Source organism: Lotus japonicus, chromosome 3 (genome assembly GCF_012489685.1).
Source record: "Lotus japonicus ecotype B-129 chromosome 3, LjGifu_v1.2".
NCBI lineage: Eukaryota > Viridiplantae > Streptophyta > Magnoliopsida > Fabales > Fabaceae > Lotus > Lotus japonicus.
The window spans coordinates 23,191,281-23,214,612 of NC_080043.1; the positions used below are offsets into that span (position 1 = coordinate 23,191,281).

At 36.0% G+C, this 23,332-nt stretch overlaps 1 protein-coding gene and 3 long non-coding RNA genes across 4 annotated transcripts; 2 read left to right on the plus strand and 2 right to left on the minus strand.

The window, feature by feature from the left end:
• Positions 1–4,597: 4,597 nt before the first annotated feature.
• Positions 4,598–5,501, minus strand: LOC130749260 (uncharacterized). The gene is made up of 2 exons (XR_009022884.1): positions 5,447–5,501; positions 4,598–5,354 (listed from the first exon to the last, which is right to left on the minus strand). It is a non-coding gene; the product is annotated as an uncharacterized LOC130749260 (long non-coding RNA).
• A 1,513-nt stretch (positions 5,502–7,014) lies between these two features.
• LOC130748558 (60S ribosomal protein L9-like) lies at positions 7,015–8,042 on the plus strand. Its single transcript, XM_057601783.1, has 4 exons — positions 7,015–7,248; positions 7,545–7,667; positions 7,793–7,861; positions 8,014–8,042. The coding sequence occupies exons 1-4, from the start codon at positions 7,015–7,017 to the stop codon at positions 8,026–8,028; spliced, it is 441 nt and encodes a 146-aa protein (XP_057457766.1). The 3' UTR covers positions 8,029–8,042.
• A 1,329-nt stretch (positions 8,043–9,371) lies between these two features.
• Positions 9,372–13,911, plus strand: LOC130748433 (uncharacterized). Its single transcript, XR_009022677.1, has 4 exons — positions 9,372–10,633; positions 12,067–13,161; positions 13,645–13,711; positions 13,879–13,911. It is a non-coding gene; the product is annotated as an uncharacterized LOC130748433 (long non-coding RNA).
• A 1,465-nt stretch (positions 13,912–15,376) lies between these two features.
• LOC130748265 (uncharacterized) lies at positions 15,377–17,506 on the minus strand. Its single transcript, XR_009022625.1, has 3 exons — positions 17,324–17,506; positions 17,096–17,141; positions 15,377–15,592 (listed from the first exon to the last, which is right to left on the minus strand). It is a non-coding gene; the product is annotated as an uncharacterized LOC130748265 (long non-coding RNA).
• Between the last annotated feature and the right edge of the window lie 5,826 nt (positions 17,507–23,332).

Below are 23,332 nucleotides of genomic sequence, written 5' to 3' on the forward strand. Positions count from 1 at the left end.
TCAGTTCATAGTTCACTCCCTAATCTACCCAGTGTATTTCTACTTAGAATCTCAACCTAAGTATGAGAGCCCCTGTCACTTTCTCTCAATCACTGCCACAGTGATTGGTGAACACAATAAACAAGTAGAGTTTGAACGCAATCAAACACACAGAATCTCTCTCTGCTTTATAGAATCAGTGAGCAAAGACAGATTCACAACTAACAAAGGACAAAGCACAAACACAAATCCTAAAACACTCGATCTCTCTCTATCAGCTTCGACCGTCTTCATGTTTTAGGTCTTCATCCTTTTATAGACTTCAGCAGCGGTAGCATGGGCTTTAGGGTTGGCACGGGCTGAAGAAACAGATTGCAGTAACAGCAATTCAAAACGCAATCTTGATAGATTCGGTTTCTTATTGCACAAGTAAAGATAGAAACCAATCTTTTAACAAAGATTGTTTCAACAAATAACAACCCAACAAATAAACCCTTCTGGAATAGCTACTTGCTCCTCAAGTAACTCAAAAACATATCTTCAGTAAATCTTCAGAGGGCCCACAACAGATACACAAGCTAACGACTGATGCCCTAGCTTCACGAGGTCAGATGCCACGGCATCTGCTTCGACAATCGGTTGTTTTGACAAAATGCATGGCAACATGTTCTAACAGAGAGATTGAGAAAAATAATATGACATGCTGGAAGTTTGGAAAGCATGTGTATGTGGAGAAATTGTCCAGGTGGAGCAATATCTGAAAGAGACTCTAAGGTAAATGCTAGAAATGTCTCTCATGTTACGGAAGAAGTTGATGATCTTCTTCGAAATATAAAGTTTATCCTTATGGTATTTCCACCATACTATGAAAAATGATAAGTTATAATTGTGTTGATCGTTGAATAACTTCCAAAGAAAGCCAACATGGAAGTTGCACCATAATTTCAGCAAGACTTCGATGTGAAGAAATTCTTGGGAAGTCGTAGTTCCAAGTGAAGTGTACTTTCTATGGTGGAGTATGATTATTTTCTTTGTTGGTGTAGGAAATGAGAATTATGATTTGCGGTGAAGACAACGACAGCCGGTACAGACAATGGAAGCAGAAATGTAACTCTTACAATCAAGTTGAAGATTGTTGGGTTGATTGTAAAAGTGAAAAATTCTCACATCGCCCAATATCTTAAATAAATAAGGAGGTTTAAAATATGTTATTAGAGAAGTCCCACATTGTTTAGTGTGATGAAGTAAGGGGGAGACCAATGCTATATATTAGACTCTAGTTTTTTTGTTTTTAGATGCATCAGTTAGTAGCACTTTAAGCTTATATCTAACTAAGTCTCAACATTTGTTTTGTGAGAATGTGAGTGTATTGGGGAGAGGTTGAGAGAAATTTATGTGTAGTAATAATCTTCACATAGTGTTTTTTCTTTAGTTGTTTATTTAGACAGCGACCGTGGTTTTTTCTCCAGTTTTAGAGTTTTTCTATGTAATATTCTCGTTTTTTAATTGTGCTTATTTTTCTTCAGTGGTGTTATTTCTCAACAAGTGGTATTATAGCTGATGGTTGGTGTAACTACGGTTACAACTCTCTGTGTCGAAAGTCTTCATAGCCAGCTTGTCCCATTGACATGGTGATACGAATGGTGGCCCAAGTGTAGATAACTTCCGCATAGGGGGGCATGATAATGTGGTGGTGACTCGCACTTGAGGGGGAGAACGTTTAGAATTCAAGTGTGAGTTGGAGTCCCACATAGATTAAGAATGAGTGAGGTGAAGACTTTTATAGGATATGTGACACCCATAAACTCAATGCCTTAAAGTTTTGGGTTGAAATGTGGTGTAGGGTTCTCTTAGTATCTTGTTTCCTTAACTCATTGGTGCATGATCTCATGCTTTGGGCTCCCCTATCCCTCGAACAACACACTCTTCACCTTCATTTGTTCATTGTCATTATGTGCAGACTCAGCATCTCTTACTGATATCTCAAATCCGTCATCGTTTCATCTCTATCATCGAAGTGCACATCTGGAACTGTGACACCAAAGTTTTGTATAACTCATTGGTGCATGATCTCATGCTTTGGGCTCCCCTATCACATGATTGTTTCTCATTTTTCAAGGTTCTAGGACACATAATAACTCAGAGGGTTCAAAAAATGTAAGGACCCAATACCTCATATTCTACAAATACTTGAACCTCACATCTCTTGGCTAGTGCTAAATTGACCATTTTAATGCACGTGTCAAAATTTCATTAGTTGAGACATGAAATAAAACACAATTTAGAGAACGAGGAGAGGATTTTGATTCAACTTTGTAACAACAACATAGTTCTTAAGCCTTACTCCATAATAACAAATGAACGGTTTATAAGACAAGTGCCCTTAACCATGTTGGGCTAAAGGAGATGATTTAAACTATACGAGGATCATTACATTAAGGTAAAAAGCAAACTAAATATGGACTCGACACCACATCTTTCACCCAAAACCTTAAGACATTGGTTTATGGTCCTCTCATTTATAAAAAGCTCAAAGTTATCATTATCTTCCAATGTGAGATTTACTCACACTTAATATCACAACAAACCTCCCTCAAGTGTGAATCCATCTCAAACGAAAGCAGAATTCTCCAAATACTTACACCGTCGTTGGGCTGATCAACAAGACACGTTGCCTGGTCACAACATTGCTAGGAAGACTTTCGACACAAGGAGCTGGTCACCATGACCAAACAACCATCGACTATAATACCATTGTGATGGAAAATTCAAAGAAAATAACAATGACAACTCAAACAGAGCATTATTCAGCGGATAATAATTTTCTTGACTTGCAAGAATCCGTGAGTAGCAATAATAAATAATTATTGCAACTAAAAATCACAAACAAAGAGACCCCAATCAAGTTTTTAACGTATAAAAATTAAACATTCTCAATGTGATAAGTAATAAACCATAGGCACAAGCCGGTCGATCAAGCTACACTTTGATCAAAATAAGGATTTAAGAGTGTCTTTAAATTATATCACAAACCGTGCTCAACAATTAGCCAAAGAAAAAGACAAGCATAAAATAGAGAACTAAGAAACCAGAAAAAAAAAATCAGATTTCGCCTCACTCATATTTAACCAATGTGGGACTCCAACTCATCCATATTTAACTAATGTGAGACTCTAACTCACACTTGAGATGTGACCCATTAACTCAACGCCTTAAAATTTTGGGTAAAGTTGTGGTGTCAGGTTCTCATATTGGTTTTTCAGTGCTGGCCAATGAACTCCCATATCTTCCCAACAAACCATGCCGTGATTTGCAGCTCGCATTAATTATAGAAGGGCATGACAATCATGATAAGTTTAAAGAAAGAAACAAGACTCTCAGGCTACATGATCTATCTTTTTCTTCTAAAGCTAGGCCATAATAGTTGATAACTAATTTCAGCCATCGAAGATTAAGGCTACATTTGGAAACACATTTGGAAACACAGCTTAATTAAGCGTTTATGGTCATAAGCGTTTATACATAAGCTATTTTAAATTTTTTATTGAAATAAATTGAAAATAAGTTATATATAAGCATAAACTCTTTTTCATAAGCTATCCTGAATAGCTTATGAAAATAAGCTCAAAACAGCTTATGGCAGGCCATAAGCTGTTTGCATAACCTCTCCCAAACACTGACATAAGAGCTTGTGCTATCAGATAAGCTCAAATAAGCTCTTCCAAACGGGGCCTTAATGTTCAATACATTCCATTATGGGGGTTTTCAGATGTGTGTGAGAGTTATGCGAGAATGGAAATAAATCAAAGAAACCAGAGAAAACAAACGAAGTTCGAAAGAAAGAAGAATTTAAATCCTCTTATGTATTTATTCTCACATGATCATATCATGTGAATATTTGAGCTTTTAATTATATTTTAATGAAATATGAGTCTTTATTGGATATATGGAGAGAGAAAGTAAAATTGTCGAGAAATAATACTAACCATCAAATTTCATTAAAAATGTAATCAATAAAGGTCCAAGTCTTTCACATTACATACGTTCAAAAAAAAAAAAAAAAAAAAAGTCTTTCACATAACATGATCATGATCATGTGAGATTAACACATGAGAGATTTAAATCCAACTTTGGAATTTTTTTTTGTCCTATGTTAAATGATTTCTTAAAAGATATATGCTCCCTAGATTATTTCCCCTTACCCCCAAATTTCTCCAAATTGATAAATGAATAAGGGGAAGGAAAATTTCAAATTTTCAATTCAATTTCTTTCTATCTTGATTAAGCTGTAATAAACTCAAGAGTTGCATTTACAAACCAATTTTATACTGTTGAAATGAGTATCTTTGTGATTTTGGGATCATTATTTTCCATGTATTACATGGATGGAAGTGCAAAGATCATGTATGGAAAGTCAAATTGGATTCTGAACCAGGAAAATATTAAGATTTTACATCTTTCTCTCTTAAACCGGAACTTGTTCAATATATTTAAAAAAAAAACAGAAATATTAAATTATAGATAATGATCGATAGTAAAGCACACCTAAAAAACGAACTTGTTTAATATAATACCCAATTCTTATTAAATATGAATATAATATTAAATCAAGGCTAGATACAGAACCAGAAATTAAAATTGATTAAAAAAGAGCAAAAATTTAAACATTAAGCAAAATCAACAATGGCCAATTAGAAGATGCAACACCAAATTTTAATTAAACAGCAGAAATAAAGATGCATGTATGGATGCATATGAATAGCACACTACAGGGTCATACCGAACCTCTGAAAACCTATGGATCGAAGTTAACTATTCTACATGAACTACATAGACTCATAGAGCCTCTGAAACCTAATAGATGGATGATGATTAATTAATGTGAGGATATTCACTCACAATTACATGCATGCAATAAATTAAACTAAGAACTCTATAAGAACTAGATAAACTCCAATAACTGCATATGCGTTGCATCCAAATTAAACGGGCTTTAAAATCTTCACATACTTCTGCGGCGCCTCTTAGCCCTAGCCTGCTCTCCATGAAACTGCTGGAAGATCATGTCAAGAAAGTTGGGGTTTTGTTCCTCGCCAGTTGTTGATGATCTTGGCCTGCAGTGAAGCGGAAATGGTATTGCTGGGGGCAGATACTCTCTTTTTTGTCTTGGTGCAGGTGGGCATGTCAAATGGGCTGTGATCTGATTCTCTGGCCTTGTTGGTGTTATGCAATCTTCTTCTCTCACCTCCTCCATCATCCTTTCAATTCGAATCATCAGAATTGGGTCCAACTCTTCATTTTCTCCTTCTTCATGACCATTGTTCAGCCCTTGAGGTGGTGGTGGTGGAGTGGCCATGGAACTTCACTAGCTCGCACTGCAAAAAGAAAAAGAAGAAAAGCAATTCAATAGGCTACAAAATAAAAATCTTCAAGACAAAGAGAGAAATATTAGGAAATCAATTTTCACCTTGTTTTCCTCTGAGTACTTTTCTTTCAACATTGAAACATTCCTCCCTTTTTATAGATGTATATTCTCTCACGTCTCAACGTTCGAATGCGTTAAAGTAACAGATAATTAATTACTGGTTTAAAGTCTATTTAGATACATATTAATTTTTGTTGACTAGAAGTGAGTACAGAGTCTGGGTTGGCAAGGAAGAAACAATTTTTTTATTTTTAATTATTATTAATTTTTTTTTATAAACATCATATTGAATAAGCATCTAGCCGTTGGACTCTTTTGGTGTACTTATCCTGTATACTTGATATTTAAGACCTTTAGTTGGAAAGTTTTATGTTATTAACTATTTTTCCTAATAATTTTGTGAGTGCATTAACCCCCAATTCAATAGCTTTCTATAATTAATATCTAACATTAATACGCATTCACTACTAGAAAAAGGACTTTTCACATCAGGGTTTTCACAACGGTGGAAGAAATACCTGATGTGAAAGATAACGCGGTGGCAATATTGAAATTATAGTGAACTTTTATGATAGTTTTCACATCAGTTGGGAATATGTCTGATGTGGAAAATAATTAGTAAAGACTTTTTTACAACGGTGAATATAATAACCGATGTGAAAGCTAAACACGGTGGCATTTTTGAAATTTTGATGAAATATATTTAACATCAGTGGTAGTATAACCGTTGGGAAAAGTCTTTCAAGATATCACAAATTCACAAACAAACAAACACTGAATCCCTAATTTGCTTTCACGACCTAAACACCAATTCTCTGAAGTTCTCCTTCCTTCCTTCCACGGCCTCACTTTCAGACCACCGATTCTCTGAAGCTCTCCATCGCCGTCGTCCTCGCCTTCCCATGAATCCTCCTCTAATCCTCGCCTAATCCGCCCGAGTGGCCCGCGATCGTTGGCCACACCGGCACCGATGACGCGAACGAGTTCTGATTCAGAGGGTTGCTGCCCTAATCCAAACCCCTCTTCTCCCTCCTCTCCGCCGTCGACCGCCTCTCCCTCGCTCAACAATTTCAAAGGTTTGTCAAGAGCTCACTGACCGCGTCGAGGATCTGGGGCTATAGAAGCTAGGGCATCTTGTTCACAGTGGTGGTGGAAGCGAGCGAAAGAGAAGAAGAATGGAGGGAGCAGAAGAAGGAGTGGAGATGATGCTGGATTCCAAGGACATGCAACAACATAGCAAAGCCTTCGACAAGCTCACTGAGGGCGTCGAGGATCGCCAGGTCGATTCCACTCGCGTTCAAAAGGTACCTTTCATTCAATCCAACAATACCCTTTTCCCATTCACCTCGCAAAATCGATTCCCTTTTGTTGTTTATGTGTGTTGCGTGTAATGGGTATGCGGTGATTTTGCAGGCCATGGCTTCCATTGCTACACCTGCTGAAGTTGATTGGAACGATTCAGTGTTTTAATGTCCATGTGATTGCAATACATAGTAATATAATCATTATTCGACAACTTAGTGTAGGGTAAAACTGCTGAGTCATAATAGTTCAATTTGTACCTGTGCTATTTCATTTTGGCCTTATGTTTGAAATCCTTTCATCAGAGAATGAAGAAGATCTTTTCATCGGAGACCATGGACATCCCCGACGGCGTGAGCATCAAGGTTGAAGGCCCTCGTGGGGATTTCCAGCTCATCACCGATGAGAACGGCAAGAAGAAGCTCAAGATCGAGGCCTGGTTCGGTACCCACAAGATGAGGCTCATCTATGCCCATTTTCCCATCAATGCTAGCATCACTAATCACAACAAGGGCATCAAGATCCATAGCTTTCTACTTTTCGTTCACCCTAAACCCTATGTTCAACTCCTTTGATGATTTCCGTTAAGATTGGTATATGGGTCAGATAACAATGTTCATTTTCAGTCATCTTAGTTTCTCATTTGCTTGCTTGTTTAACTGGTTAAGTGCTGATCATTTTTTATTTTTTATTAACTTTGAACTGTGCATTTGTGTCAATAATGTGCTTTTTTTCAAGTAATTTAATTTTGCATTCGTTTGTTCGTTTAGTTGGGTAATTCAAGTCTGATTTTTCTTGTTGATTAATTGAACTATGGATTTTGTCATTGTGCGATTAGGTGAGGAAAGTGGATATGCTTGATGGAGTTTCCATTGTGCAATCTGAGAAGGTGAAGGATGAGTTGGTTTTCGATGGAAATGACATTGAGCTTGTTTCTAGGTCATGTGCCCTTATCAATCAGGTACAGTTTTTTTTCATTCTATGGATACATGCTAATGCCTGACTTTGTTGTTGTCTAATTTTTGTCTTGCTTGGATTTTAATTTTGGTTATTTTGTTGTTTTTGTTACATAAATGCCATGTTAAGAACAAGGATATCAGGAAGTTTCTTGATGGTATTTATGTTAGTGAGAAGGGGACCGCATTAATAAAGAAGGTACTTTTTTATCACCTTTTAAGTTCATTGATGATTTCTGTAAAGATTGTAATATATGATAGATAGTAATATTCATTTTCAGTGATCTTAATTTCTAATTTGCTTGTTTGTTTAACTGCTCATTTTGAATTCCTTGCTTTTTTCCTAGCTAGAGAATGATTTTTTGAAGAGAGATAAAAGTTGTAACACCCCATTTTCTGTTATTAGGTTATATATTATTTTATTTTAATTAGTATTATGGTATATGGTAATTAAGTGATTTTGTTAGATAATTAAGTGATTATGTGATATAGATAAATACGGTTTTAGGGTTTAGTATGAGTAATTGAGTGTGGGGCCCATTGCATGGCTATTTAAGGGTTAGGAGTGAAATAGAAAGAAAGAAAAGAAAAAAAATAAGGATTAGAAGAGAAGCAGAACAAGAAACACGTGAAAGCAGAGAAGGAGAGGAGAAAAGAGGAGAAAAGAGGAGAAAACTTAGAACTGATCTACAAGAGGTAAGGGTTTGAATTCATGTTTTATGGATTGGTATGATAGTGGATAATGATAGAAAGCATGATTTAGGAACCCTAGGTTGCAAAAATTCCCAAATTGAAATAGTTAGGGTTTGGTTTTTAGATGATTTTGGGGGTAGATGATAGGCTTGCATGATGCGCAGAAATTTACGTTCTCTTGTACCCTTTTTCGTGCTATGTTAATGGCCGAATTTGAAGAAGTAGTCTTCATAAACGTTGTAGGGTTTTCTGTTACGAAACTTTTGCCACTGGTTTCACGTCATTCCGATGTCTGTAGCTCGAGTTATGTGTATTTTAGTGAGTATAGGTTAAGCTGTCCAGTTTCTTACGAACTGCGGTTAGTGTACGATTTTTCCTGATTTTTGTACTTCGAATTGTGACTTGAAAATTTATAGAGGTTTACAAAACGTGTGTACGGAACCATGATAAAAATATTAGATTTTTCTGAGTATATTTGATAATTTACATCTGTTTAATAGTTCATTAGATGTGTGGTGCGCGCACATGGCGAGTTGCGCAGGAAGATGTCGCAAGATGTCGCGACATGGCGAGTTGCGTAGGGAGATGTCGTGAGATGTCGCGACATGGCGAGTTGTGCAGTGAGATGTCGCGAGATGGCGAGCATGAGCATGTCGCGAGTTTTTGGGAAAATTTAGAGAGAAATCCAGTCTTTAGGAAATAGTTGCAGAACCTGTTATATATGAATTATATTTAATTTACATCTATTTTTAATAATCATTATATGATGTTGTTTCTGAATTGATGTTATGTTTGAGATGCTAAGTTGTTGTGATTGCAAGTTGTATAATTGATAACATGTAATATGTGTTTTGTGCAACTGGTGATGAATATGCTAAAATAATTAGGACTTGGAGATGGTCTGAATATGCATATGTTAGTTGAGTTTTGCACAATACACTGCATAGTTGTCAAGAGGCAATGTTTGCTAGTTCTCGTGGAGGCTAGTGACTTGTCCCAAAACTGGAGTGGTTTTGAAGCCTAGAGCGAGGGCTTTATTGGTGGTTATCTGTCTGGAGTGGACGCGGTGATACCGCTAAGGATAACAACTTTGGTACCAAAGGCATTTGCACGAGTCTCACTTGAGTCATATGTGTTATGGTGATATTTTTGGAGAGATTTGATGTGGTGGTAATTAGAGACTATTATATATGTTCTAATTGAGCTATAATTTATGGAGTATTTGCCATAACTGTGAACTTGATTAATTATGTTAAAATTACATAATTTATTATTTGTTAGTGAATGTGAGTAATTTATGTGGAGCATAGATAAGCTTTTACATTATTTATTATTATGCTTATCCATATGATATGAGTTCTCACCCTTCTGTTGGAATGATGTTCTATGCGACATCGCTCAGGTACTGAAGATAGTAGAGCTTCTCGCGAGGGTTAGTTGGAGGAGCTAGTCTTTCATTTACGGTTTAGTTAGGAGAGTCATGCTCTGTTATGTAACACCGGGAAACGTTTAGTTTTGTACCTTGATGTTAAGAGTTACCTATGAACTCTCTTTATGTTAAATTTTGGAGTTGAAATAAATCCGCTGTGCTATGCATATGATGTTGCGACATTAAAGTTGGAAAATTTATATATTTATTATGAGCATGACATGTGTTTTGATTTATGTTTCTGGAGAATAAGTGTGACACCCTCTGTGTTATGCATTTTACTCTGATTTATGATATATTATTATGCGGGGTTTAGAGGGTGTTACATTAGTGGTATCAGAGCATGGTCGGTTAGTAGACTAGGTTTATCAGCATGTTTATTAACATGTTTAATTCCTTTTGTATTCGATATGTGTCTATGACACAATCGATATTGTTTTGGTCAGTAGGATAGAAGAAGTCCTACCCCGAGTTGTTAATTTAAGGTAATTTTCGAGGGCGAAAATTCTTAAGTGGGGGAGAGTTGTAACACCCCACTTTTCGTTATTAGGTTATTTATTATTTTATCTTAATTATTATTATGCTATATGGTAATTTGATGAATTATGTGATTATAATTTAAATCTCATGTGATATAGAATAAGATTTAGATAAATAAGTTTGTTAGGTTTTTGTGTGAGTAATTGAGAGTGGGGCCCATTAGTATGACTATTTAAGGGATATGAGTGAATTAGAAAGAGAGAAATCAGAATTTGAGAATTGGAGAAGTTAGCAGAGGAGAAGAAAAGAAGCGTGAAAGAGAGAAGGGGAGAAAAGAGAAGAAAAAACCTAGAATTTGATCTTCAAGAGGTAAGGGTTTGAATTTATCTTGTATAATTGTAGAATAACAGAGGTTGAGTTTAACATGAAGGAACCCTCATCTTTTTTGAAAATTCAGAACTGAGAGACTGTGTTGAGTGTTAACATGTGGTGAGAAAAATTGATTTTGAGCGAAATTGAGGTTCCGGGGAAAATTGGGTTCTATTATGTTTTGCCCGCAGATACCCTAACAGTCTGTGTTGTAGAGAGCATAACTCTCTCTACAGAATTCCAAATTGAGTGAAACCAATTTTGTATGAAAGCTAACTCATAGGGCTATGTTGGGTAATATTTTCATAATTTTTCGATTGCTGGTTCAATACCAGAATCATTTGCAAGTTTATTCTGTTTCTGCCCGCAGACACCCTAGCAGCCTGTGTTATAGAGAGCATAACTCTCTCTACAGAATTCCGAATGGAGTGAAACCAATTTTGTATGAAAGCTAACTCATAGGTCTATATTGGGTAATATTATCATAATTTTTAGATTGCTGGTTCAATACCAGAATTATCTGCAAGTTCACTCTGTTTCTGCAGAAACCCTAACAGCCTGTGCTGTAGAGACCATAACTCTCTCTACAGAATTCCAAATTGGGTGAAACCAATTTTATATGAAAGCTAACGTATAAGGCTATGTTTGTTAAAATTTTCATAATTTTTGGACTGCTCATTTAGTACCAGGATTATATGCAAGTTTGCTATGTTTCTGCTTATTTCTGAGATTGATTCTGAAACTGATTCTAGTAATTGATATGAGACATTTGATGATTTTGTGTTGCTATTTTGTCAGTGGAATAGTGAATGATTTGATAATTGTATTGAAGTGTTATTTTGTGCAATTTTGGTGTGATTTCCGTTATGGAATTTGGTGAGAAAATATGTTATATATTTGGGGCTGGAGTGGTCTCAAATTGCATGTTTTAATTTATGAGTTTTTGCACGAAATACACTTCATTTAGTCAAGAGGCAACGTGTCGGTTTTCATCGGAAAACTGAGGTTTGTCCCAGAACTAGCGTGGTTCTGGAAGTCTGGAGTGGACTTCATTGGTGGTTAACTGTCTGGAGTGGACGCGGTGATACCGCTAAGGTTAACAATTGGTACCACATGCATACATTAGAGTCTCACACACTAAGTTTCACGTTTTCAGTGGTTTTATGTGTTTGGTGATTTGTTGGTGAATTGTTTTGCTGTTGTGGTAAAGTCGAATTATTATTCTTCTTTAAGCTTATAATTTTTCGAAACATTAATAAGAATTGTGAAACTGTCTTGAGAGAAAATATTATAATCACTCAGATTTTAAAGTAAAGGTGAAGAGTTTATAAAGCAGGATCTGAATTGTTTACTTGCTCTTTGTTATGTTATATTTTATACAATGTAAGTTCTTACCCTTCTATTGGAATGATGTTCTATGCGACATCGCTCAGGTACAGGAGGTAGAGATGTGGCTCATGAGGAGTAGCTTCGGAGAGTCTTAGCTTATGTTATTATTATTATTATTATAAAATAAGTGTCTTGCTCTGTAATGTAACACTGGTTAGATATTTTACGTTACTTTTACATTTATGTTGAGAGGATTTTATAATCTCTTCTTATGGAAGTTGTTGAATAATTTTCTAAATGATGGCGATGTCGTACTGTTGACGGCCGAAGTGCTTATGAAATTCAGTTCTGAGTATGATGAATTTTATTGGAATATCATGGAAGATAAACCTATTTAAATAAGTGATTTTATGCATCTTAGGATTATCTGACTGGTTTAGAAATTTCATTGGCAGGAATAATTCATTCTTTGAAAAGCATATGAACTTATAAATTTTCAAACACAATCAGTGTTAATTTTAATGAGTTTTCGTGAAGAAGTGTAATACTCCCTTGATATGTTTTTAAACTCTGATAAACGTTTTTAAATAAAACAATGGGAAAAAGGGGGTGTTACAAAAGTGGTGGTTATTTGAAAAGAGTTGTGTGTGAGAGTTATTTCTAGAACTGTAAGAATCATGGCTAGTTTCATTTAGCTGGAAAACATGTGTATGATCTGAACAAATTCTGGATTTGTTGCTGGAAGGGTAGGCTGGTGTAAAGGCATCCCTATGCTTTTCTGAGACATGTATCTGTATATTTGATTCTATATAGTACTTGATACTTGTTGATAAAGTTAAGAAGAGTAATGTGTATGTTGTGCTTGCCTGTTAGGAAGCCTGAAAGATACTCAAGCGTTTATGTGATATACTCACCCGTTGGCTTAAAAAGAAACCTTTGGAGAACCCATTGATGTGGAGATTATAGGAAGCCTGAGAGATGCTCAAGCTTTTTCTCGTAATCATGCTCACAAAGACACTGGTAATTGAGAGTTGATACATGAATTTTAGCATTCTTTGTATAGAAATTATGTTATCAGTACTATTGCAGCTGGACTTGATGGAATTCATTTAGCTATTTCTACTGCCACTCGTTTAGCTATATTGATATTGATTCCTCTCCCACATCGGTGACTGTCTCTGGCCAGATTATTTTATGAGGTCTCACATTTACCCAAATCTTTTCTCTTTTTTTTTTTATTTGCAAAAACAAGCACTCCTTCATGCTGCTAATTCTGATTACCAAAGTTTCATAATCATCGTTTGCTCATAAAATTCACAGAGCCTCATCCATGTCCATAAAAGCATGATCTGAGTTTTTTTATTGTTGCAGGCCTCAATTGTCATTTTAGAAATTCACATCCCTCACTCCTTAACTGTTTACCTACATCATTTTGTATTTGGCTTTTCATTTTTCTGTCATTTAACAATTTCAGTGTTAGCTGCTTCTTGCTTTTCAATTTTTTATTCTCTTTTAGCCATCCTGATTTAACTCCTGTTTTTAATTTTCAATTGTTTAACCTGCATCTATGTAGAAAAGTTAAGTTTGCAATGGATCAATGTAAATAAATGAGAAAGCTGAAGTTTGTTGATTTAGTTCTCTATTTCTCCCTCATCTTTATTCTTATATTCTTCCATATGTAGGTGGTGAAAAAGATCGTTATGGGGAAAAAGATTGGAGCATGTATTTAGTAGAAAGTCTAAATTAAGGGTATGTGTTTATCTAATATCTATACTTGCAGTTTTTGTGCATCAGATTCATTATGTAATGAATGAGCTAGTTATACTGGTTGAGAGATAGTTAGTGCAATGTACTAATGAAGGGTTAGCTAATGAAAATAATATTCATCCACTTTCTCTCATTTCCTTCTATGTTAGGTTAACAGTGTGTGCTACTTCACTTTCTGTAACTAGAACTTTGGAAAGTTAAATTAGTTATGACCTAATTATATGAGCTATTTCTGAATGGAAAATGTGCTAGGTATGACTTTTTAATTGATTCCAAACATAACTGGTTTTGTTTTTTTTTAAAAAAAAAAAGACTTTTCACATCGGTTTTGGAATAAACCGATGTGAAATGTGTAGTTTTCACATCGGGTATTTGATTCCACCGATGTGAAATACACGTACAGATTTAAAAAAGAAATTACTAAACAGACTTTTCACATCGGTTGCGGCATAAACCGATGTGAAATGTGTAGTTTTCACATCGGGTATTTGATTCCACCGATGTGAAATACACGTGCAGATTTGAAAAAGAAATTACTAAACATACTTTTAACATCGGTTGCGGCATAAACCGATGTGAAATGTGTAGTTTTCACATCGGCTGTGTACCCGATGTGAAAAGGTGTGGACATACCACATCACCTTTGCTTACATCGGTTGTATACCCGATGTGAAAAGTACTTTTCGCCCGATGTGAAAAGTACTTTTTGTAGTAGTGATTTGCTCATGATAGCTAGAGAATATCTTCTTAGGTGAGAGTGTGGTGAGAATAAATCGTGACCGTTATGTTTAATTGTAAACAGATAAGATTAAAAGTTATTTTTTGTACGTGATCATTTTTTAATCTTAATCTTTTATGATTAGATCTAATGGTCATGATTTATTCTCATCATTCTCACATAAGGAAATCATTCTCATAAGATACATCCCTTATACCATTACATTGGTAAATTATTTAAACCACATGTATTCTTCACTCAGGAAATTCCGTTCGAGTTGGATTGGACTTCTATAGGAGCAAAGATCTCCTCCCTATACCAAATATTAAACGTAGCTGCATCCACAAAGACTTAAGCCCGAAGCTTCTACTGAATATAATTAACAATGGCTAAATTGGTAAATCAATTAATTATCTAGTAATCAGTGAAATGCACCGTCTTCCAGTTAAGTTAATTTTGATATATCTAAATTGCTATTTAATAGTTCATCCGTTTTAAAATAACTGTTAAGAAAAAGAAGAAACATACATATTAAAAAATGCAATTAATACAATTAACTTCTTAAAAATATTATTTTTGGAAAATAAATTAATGTTACATTGTGATTTTAACTGGATAATTTTTAGGCTTAAATAACCTTTTGGTCCTTGAAATTGTAAAGGGAATCAAATTGAGTCCCTGAAAAATTTTCGCATCAAATTAGATCCCCGGAATTTTATTTTAATCAAATTAAGTCATTTTGCTCGATTTTGACTGGTCAACGGTCCAGTGGCAAACCTAATCAGCTGAGAATGATCACGCAAACTTTTTTCACATCACTTTTAGTCCCTTGAAAAATATTTTAATCAATTTTAGTCCATGTTCTTCCACCTTTATCTTCTTCCTCTTCCTCCATAACTCAAATCCTTAAACCTATAAATTCAAGACCCTTAAAACATTATATGTTCATCATATTCACCTTGTTCTTCCAAGCAACAAACAAATGCCAAGACAGTAAATAACAATGGCTGGTGATAAAGATCATTACTTTATTGGTGCAAATGACTTCTCGAAGATGAATATTCATCCATGTATCGTAATTAACCAAATGTATCGTAATTAACCAAATGCCCGTTGTGAGTCTCCCCATTTTTCAGCTCCACCAACTATTTTTTTTGAAAACAAAAGCTTATATTAGATGGACAATGGTTGATATTACAGTCAACACAAAACATTGTGAGTAAAGTCCCCCAATACTAACATAGCAAAACCTAAAACCAAACTCTCCCCATAAAACAATACAAGGCGACAACTTAAAGAACTCTGCAATATTAGCAAGTCAAACCCAGAGCACAATCACAATGGCCAAACCCCTGATCAAGCAGTAAATGGCCAACGAGAAGAGACATCTTTCGGGGACCTAGAAGAGGCAAAGAGTAATCCTCGCAGACCCAACAAAAACAGAGCCTCATCTCAGCATTAGAGGGAACGCGGATCAGCAGGAGACATTGGCCAAAGAAGAGAATAACAAAAACAAACCATACTTTTCAAACCATACTTCCGAGTGCGATAACAATGACAAGTCCAAAACTCCGGGAACGAGCGAGCCACACCCGAAGGACCTCCTAACCTGCACACTCTAAGTCGGCTGGACCAGCACACCAGACTACGAAATTAAAGCAATGCCAAAGTCACCACAACCCAAGAAGCATGATGATCACGAAACCAATAGATCCCATAACCATCACCAACAAGCCCTTACTACAAACAAAGCCAAAACTAAACAAACAGAAAACTAGCACATGCTCCAAACAACCTACAAACCCATACCAACAATCCAAAACCAACAGCCAGCCGCACCCCACTCGCCTCCACCTGTCACAAACCCAACCTCGCCTCTAGAACCACAAAACCACCGCTGCTAAATATACGTCAGCAAGCCCCAAAGCAAGACCCAAAACTCACCTCTGGAACCCCATTACCACCTTCGCCAACGACATCTCTACAAACCCCAAAGAAATCCCCAAATACCGCCTCAGGAACCCGCACAACCACGGCTACGCGCCAACATCATCTCTACAAACCCCAAAGCAACCCGCCTCTGGAGCCCCACAACCACCCACGCCAACACCATCTCTGCAAACCCCGAAGCTGGACCCAAGCACCCAGAACTCCCAGTCACCAGAGCACCCCGAAAAACCAACCTCAACCCCCAAACTGCTCCCCATTAACACCAAACGCTATCTTCAACGACCGGAGGAGCCACCACGGCGGCGAACCAGAACAATCACAAATTTGAAAGAGGGAGATGGGAACGACCCTAAGGAGCGACGGGCGGAGGCACGCCGTCGCCCGGTGGCCGCTGCTACAAAGAAAGAGGACCAAAAAAGCTGAGCTCGTACTTGGCCATGAAAGTGGAAAGAAGAAGAACAGAAGATCTAAGAAAAGGAGAGACAAGGAGACGAAAGGCCGGGGCTGCCGCCGCGCAAGCAGGCGGCCACCCAAGCAGACCCTAGATCTGGAGAGCTCTTGGAAAGGGAAAGTTTTAGAGAGAGAAAGAAAAAAATCCACAACTCCACCAACTATTAAAGCAAGTAAAACATAAATAAGAAACCACAAGTTACAAATCAAACAAAAAAAGTTGTGGAATAGAGAATAGGATGAGTTACCATAAGGTGGCCTTGAGAAACTAGTCTTGAGAAGGGAAAGAGGAAGCTGCAATAACGAGTAAAAGGAGAAGCTAAGAATCAATAGTAACAGTAATGGTAACCCAACTGCTTCGATTTTGATAAGAAAATTTTCTCTAGAACAACAACCTAGGGTTGGTTGCGATGAGTTGAATTCCCATTCGAGTTTCCGCTTAAAAATTTTGTTTTTTCTTTTAAAGAGGTACTTACCATGATGATTTCTCAGGTTGTTGTGGTGGTTTGTAGTGTCGACGATGATGATGTTGTGTTTGAAACCAAGAAGAAGGCAGAGAAAAAAAGGGAGAGAGAGAGAGAGAGAGAGAGAGAGAGAGAGAGAGTTCCAAACCCGTTTATGATTGCTTTCACTGTTGATCTCTTTTTTTTCATAAGAGGATTGTCGTCAATACCTCTTCTTTTATGCATTTGAATCGCAAATTTTAGGGAATTTTTTTAATTTTATATTGTTAATTTCATTCTTGTTTTGGAAGAACAAGAATGATTATGAACATATAATCTCTTTTGGGTTTGAAATTTATAGGTTTAAGGATTTGAGAATGCTGCGTGCGCCGCGCCAGTAGATCCTAGGTTTAAGCCATCGAAGTTTAAATGTTCAACATTTGACATTCCATTAGGGGATTTTTCAGATTTTTTTTTGGATTAGCGAATTAATAATATAAAAGTGGAGTATTTGGTATACTCCAACCCATATACAAAAAAGAGATATGTACACTAAATAGAAACAGTACCAAGCATATGCAAAGGCATTAGAGAGTACAAAAGTCCAAAGAAGAGCGACGATTAATTAGATATGTTAAATGATTTCTTAAAAGATGCACGCTTTCTAGATTTCCCCCCTTTTTCCCCAAAACTTCTCCTAATTGATATACGAAGGGGAAAGAAAATTGCAATTCTTCAATTTCTTCAATTCATCAGTTTCTTTCATCCTTTATCCTTTATTATAAGTTTTGAATATGAAGTGTCAATTCCTGAAAAAAAAGTTAATGGAGGGCACAAATCTTAAAATTTCCTTAAGTTAGCTTAAAAAAAAAGAGTGAAAGCAAACATCTGAATTAATCGTACGTGATTAAGCTGTAATATACTCAAGAGTTGCATTCACAATGTGCGATTATCTTATTGACTTTAGTTTAGGACCATTATTTTCCACGTTTTTTTCATGATGGAAGTGCAAATTCATGTAATTGAAAATCAGATTGGATTCTGAACCAGGACAATTTTAAGATTTTATATCTGATCTTCTCTATTTTTTTCTTAAATGAAAGATTTTACATCTTCTCACATAAACCGCAACTTGTTTAATATCATGCTATACCCAATTCTTATTAAATATGAATATAATATTAAATCAAGGGAAGATATACCTAACCAGAAAAAATTGATAAAAAAGGGGTAAAAATCGAAACTTTAAGCAAAATCAACAATGGCTAGGTAATGGCTGATTAGAAGATGCAAGATCAAATTTTAAATAAACAACAGAAGTACATATGCATGGATGGATTACCAAACTACATGGTCATAGAGAACATCTAAAAACCTATGGAAGTGAACTATATATTCTACATGAACTACATAGACTCATAGAGAACTTCTGAACCTAATAGATGGATGATAATTAATTCATGTGAGGCTATTCACTCACAATTACATGCATGCAGTAAATTAAACTAAGAACCTAAAATCTAGATAAACTCCAATAAGTGCATTTGTTCTGCATCTGAACCGGCTCTAAGAACTTTCACAAACTTCTGCGTCCCTTAGCCCTAGTATGCTCTCCATCAAACTGCTGGAAAAACATCTCCATCTCAAGCCAGCTGGGCCTTTGTTCCTCACCAGATGTTGATGGTCTTGGGATGTGAAGCGGAAATGGTGGTGCTGGCGGCAGATACACTCTTCTCGGTCTCGGTGCAGGTGGGCATGTCAAATGGGCTGTGATCTGGTTCTCTGGCCTTGTTGGTGTAATGCAATCTTCTTCATTCACCTCCTCCATCATCCTTTCAACTCGAATCATCAGAATTGGGTCCAACTCTTCTTCATTTTCTCCTTCTTCATGACCATTGTTCAGCCCTTGAGGTGGCGGTGGTGGTGGAGGAGTTGCCATGGAACTTCACTAGCACTGCAAAAAGAAAAAGAAAAGCAATTCAATAGCTACAAATAATAATCCTCAAGACAAAGAGGAGAAAAAAAATCAATTGTTACCTTATTTTCTTCGGAATACTTCTCTGATTGAAACTTTTCTCCCCTATTTATAGATGTATACCCTCTGAAGTCACAATGTTCGAATATTACATTAACTGGCAGTTACAGGTTTAAAGCCTGTTTGAATACATGTTTATTGGAACTTATTTATTAGTAAAACCATTAAATAAATTTCAGTAAGTATTTTCTTTTTTTTCATCTAATTGTTATCTGGACAGATGATGTGAGTACAAAGTCTGGGTTGGCAAAGAAGTAACTGATTTTTTGTTTGTTTGATAAGGAGAAAGAAACTGATCCATCCTATTGAATATGCATCTAGCCGTTGGACTATTTTCGACCGTTAGATGGAAAGTTTTGTGTTATTAATTATTTTTCGTAATAACTTTGTGATGCATTAACCTCTAATCCTACATCTTTCTGATTATTTATTATTAATTATTATTTATTAATTAATATGCACAGTTTGGATTCATTATTACCTTAATTACAATGCCAACAATTACTTATCCAGTCAAATAAATATCTATATATAAATAAATAATTTCATTAAATATTTTAAAGGGACCTCCAACAATTTAAAATATTTAATAAGTAGTTAATATATAACATAAATATATTATGCATATTATGTGCTCATGATACATTAGATATCATGTATCTTATGAGAATGATCTTGTTAAGTAAAAATGATGAGAATAAATCGTGATTATTATATCGAATCTCGAACAATAAAAATTATAGGTTAGTTTTTTCTTTTCAAAAATCACTTATTTTTGAATCTTTACCATTCACAATTAGATTTAACGGTCATGATTTATTCTTACAATTCTCACACGAGGAGGTCATTCTCATAAGATACATTCCTCGTACCATTACAAAGCAAAATTATTAAATATAATTAAGTTTTTTTTCGCCTAAAGTAAAATGTAAAATTAGAAAAATATACGGGTGTGATACTCTGCCCTCTCTCCTCTTCTGTTCGCTCAAAACCTAATTTCCTTGGGTGACCGCCGTGCCGCCACTGTGCGCGGCGACAACCCCTCTGTTTTTTCTTGCCTTTTGTCTATTCCGCGGTGCTTGGCGTCATGTTTCTTTAGCTTTCAATAAGGTGGCGGGTCTCCCTTGCCGTTCTCTCTTCCTGTCACGGCAACGAGGCTTTGGATCGGTCGATCTGGGTCGTGCTCGCCTCAAGTCTCTCTGTTCTCTGTTCCCCTGAATCGTTAGTTGCTGTGGTGCTCCGCTCCTTCCGTTCTGGCCCGTGATTTACGCTCCTTCCGATGTGTTTGGCTTGCTGCGTTGCTCGGTAATGGGTTTCGTCCCCTGTTCGCGGGATCGACCCTGTTATGCTCTCCCTTCGTCATGGTCCTTGATGCGTTATGTTCGTGGTTCCTGCCTCTGATGTGTCCGTCGAGAACTCTCTGTTCTGGTCTTGTGTGGGTGTTTCTCCTAGCTCCCCACGCCGCTGCTTCTCCTCCCTTCTTCACTGGCGCCCGTCGATTATTTAGGCCAGGTTTTCTAGGTTGATGTGTTTTGGGGCTATTCCGTTTTTCTGCAGGGTAGTGGGTTTTTGGTCAGGGAGCTTGTGATGGTGGCTGGATGTGGCGGTGTGGAGGTTGAGCAAGGTGTTGCCTCGGCCAGGCTCAGTTGGGTTTGAGGTTGGTGGTGGTGTTGGCCAGGTTGGGTGTTGGTGAAGGCAGAGGTTCTTCTCTGTTCTTGGGTAAAAGCAAATGGTCTGAAGATTTTGCTGAAGATTTCATTGTTCACAATATAAAGGTATGAAGAGCAATTTTTTTGCTCTTTCTGAGTTATTTCATCATTTTGGCAAGGAAATAAGTTTTGTACGTTGGGGAGACCAGGCTGGTATTAGAGGGTTTTCAATTGCCTCGGCCAGGAAGGTAATTGCTTTGTCGTTAGTGTTTGGATCGGGTGATGGATACAACCTGAACTCAAATTCATTACCACAAGAGGATAGTTCAATTCGTAGTAGTACAGAAGCAAAGAAGAACAACACATTTGAAGATCAAATCCAGGCTGAACGTGAATCTTTCAAAGCTGTTTTTGACATGAGACGACACCAGATTGGTGGTCTTATTGTGGAGGATGGCTGATTTAGAATCTTGGTTTACTTGTGATTCATACAACTAGGTGTTGTTGCTTCTTCTCCTTAATTTTCATTAGTGTCGACGAGATTGATGAGGTTACGGTCACCTTCCGCCCTCAGCGTTTTTGGCTTCTGCTGGTGTTGATTTCTTTTGAAGGATGTTGGGTCTGGGTGTGGTCGGGAAGCAGTACTGACATTGGTTTTTGGGTTTAGGTCGTCTAATTTGTGTTTGTTTCTGTTTCCTTTCTCGTTTTACTGTTTGTTTTTGGTTTCTTAGGGCCTGTTTGGTTTGCGCGTTTTCTGTTTTCATTTTCACTAAAATTAGAAAATAGGAGTGAAAATATGTTTGGTTAATTTTTTGAAAATGTTTTCTTAGAAAATATTTTCGGAAATAGGCTCAAATATGAAAATAAGAAAAAGACGTTTTCATTGTTTTCTTTGAAAATCCGTGAAAATGGAAACAGTGGACACGCGGTGGCTGTCTCGTAAATAAGTGGAACTTTAATTTGTATTTGCTTTAAGTACTTACGCATCCTGGGCTCAAATCCTGCACACACCAAAATTTATCCTATTTAACACAATAGTACTTTATTTGGTTCCGTGCCATCTGTTACTGCATCACGAGAAATTTGTCATCATCCATATTTTATTAAAATCCTTTTATTTTATTCAATTTGTTATTAATCATGTACTCAAGTCAAACTTTTTTCTTTTGAAATTAAGTCAAACTACTCATGTTTATCCATATTTACGTTATCTATACAAACAAACATAACGTCAATATTTTTTTTATCCATATTTATAATTATTTTGTTCAGAATGTTTTGTACTACTTTACATTTTTTTATTCCATTCTCTTTTTTATTTTTGTAGATGTTAAAAAATAATATTTTATTATCATTAATAACCCACATAATAAAATTTGTTCATAAATTATTCATATATAAAAGTTTAGATATACTCTTTTATTATTTAAAAGTTATTTTCATAATCATTTGAAAATAGTTTAACCAAACACATTTTCAATGTTTTCATTTCCAGAAAATGAAAAATATGAAGTTAAACCAAACATGTTTTCTTAATTTCAAAAGTTTGAAAATGAAAATCATTTTTAGAATATGAAAACAGAAAATGAAAATAGAAAATACTTTCTCAAATCAAACAGGCCCTTAGGTGTTGGTCTAAGTTCTAGCTCTAGCTTTGTAGCGTTCGATGGTTGCTGTTGGTGGGTTGTTTTAGAGGTAATTGGTAGGGTTTTGATGCTTATGCATGTGGATTTTTAGAGGTTTTTGGGAGGTTTCGGCTACAATTGCCGAGCTTGTTGTCGACTTTTGTTGAAGTGGTTACTTTACCCATGTTGAGGGGGATATTTCTCAACTCTATCCTTATATATTTATATATCTTTCACTTTCTAAACAATAATATTAAAAAGAGTTTTTGGTGAAATTGGTTGATCCGGTAAAGTGAATGATACATGGAGAAATTGGTAGCTAGATCGAAGAATTGTGAGAATTTATTTAAACAGGTTAAAATCTGTGAAAATTAAACAAAACGAGTGGTATTCAACCGATCAGAACCAGCCATATTTCAAATTTTCCATTTTTTCTATTTTATTATAAATTTATTAAAATAAATTTAATTTAAATAAAAGTCTAATATTAGAAGACCCACATACATGATGTTTTATTATTCATTTTTAATCTTTGAATATATACAATCTGGTGATTTTATGTTCATCTATAATTTAGTATGAATTGATTTCTTAACATTTTGTGTTACTAAATTGTTGAATAGTTTTCACTCATTGAAAAAGATATTGCGTGGGTGGCTCTGCTAGGGTTTCTCCAACCCAAGCATACTCTGTGGCGGCTGATGGAGGAGTGACGACGGCTGGAGGCGGATAT

Bases quoted from the DNA above. Each gene is read 5' to 3' on its own strand.
- LOC130748558 (XM_057601783.1), top strand. From the start codon at position 7,015: ATGAAGAAGATCTTTTCATCGGAGACCATGGACATCCCCGACGGCGTG. The intron at 7,249-7,544 runs GTTCACCCTAAA...TTGTGCGATTAG, and splicing joins TCCATAGCTTTCTACTTTTC to GTGAGGAAAGTGGATATGCT. The intron at 7,668-7,792 runs GTACAGTTTTTT...TGCCATGTTAAG, and splicing joins CATGTGCCCTTATCAATCAG to AACAAGGATATCAGGAAGTT.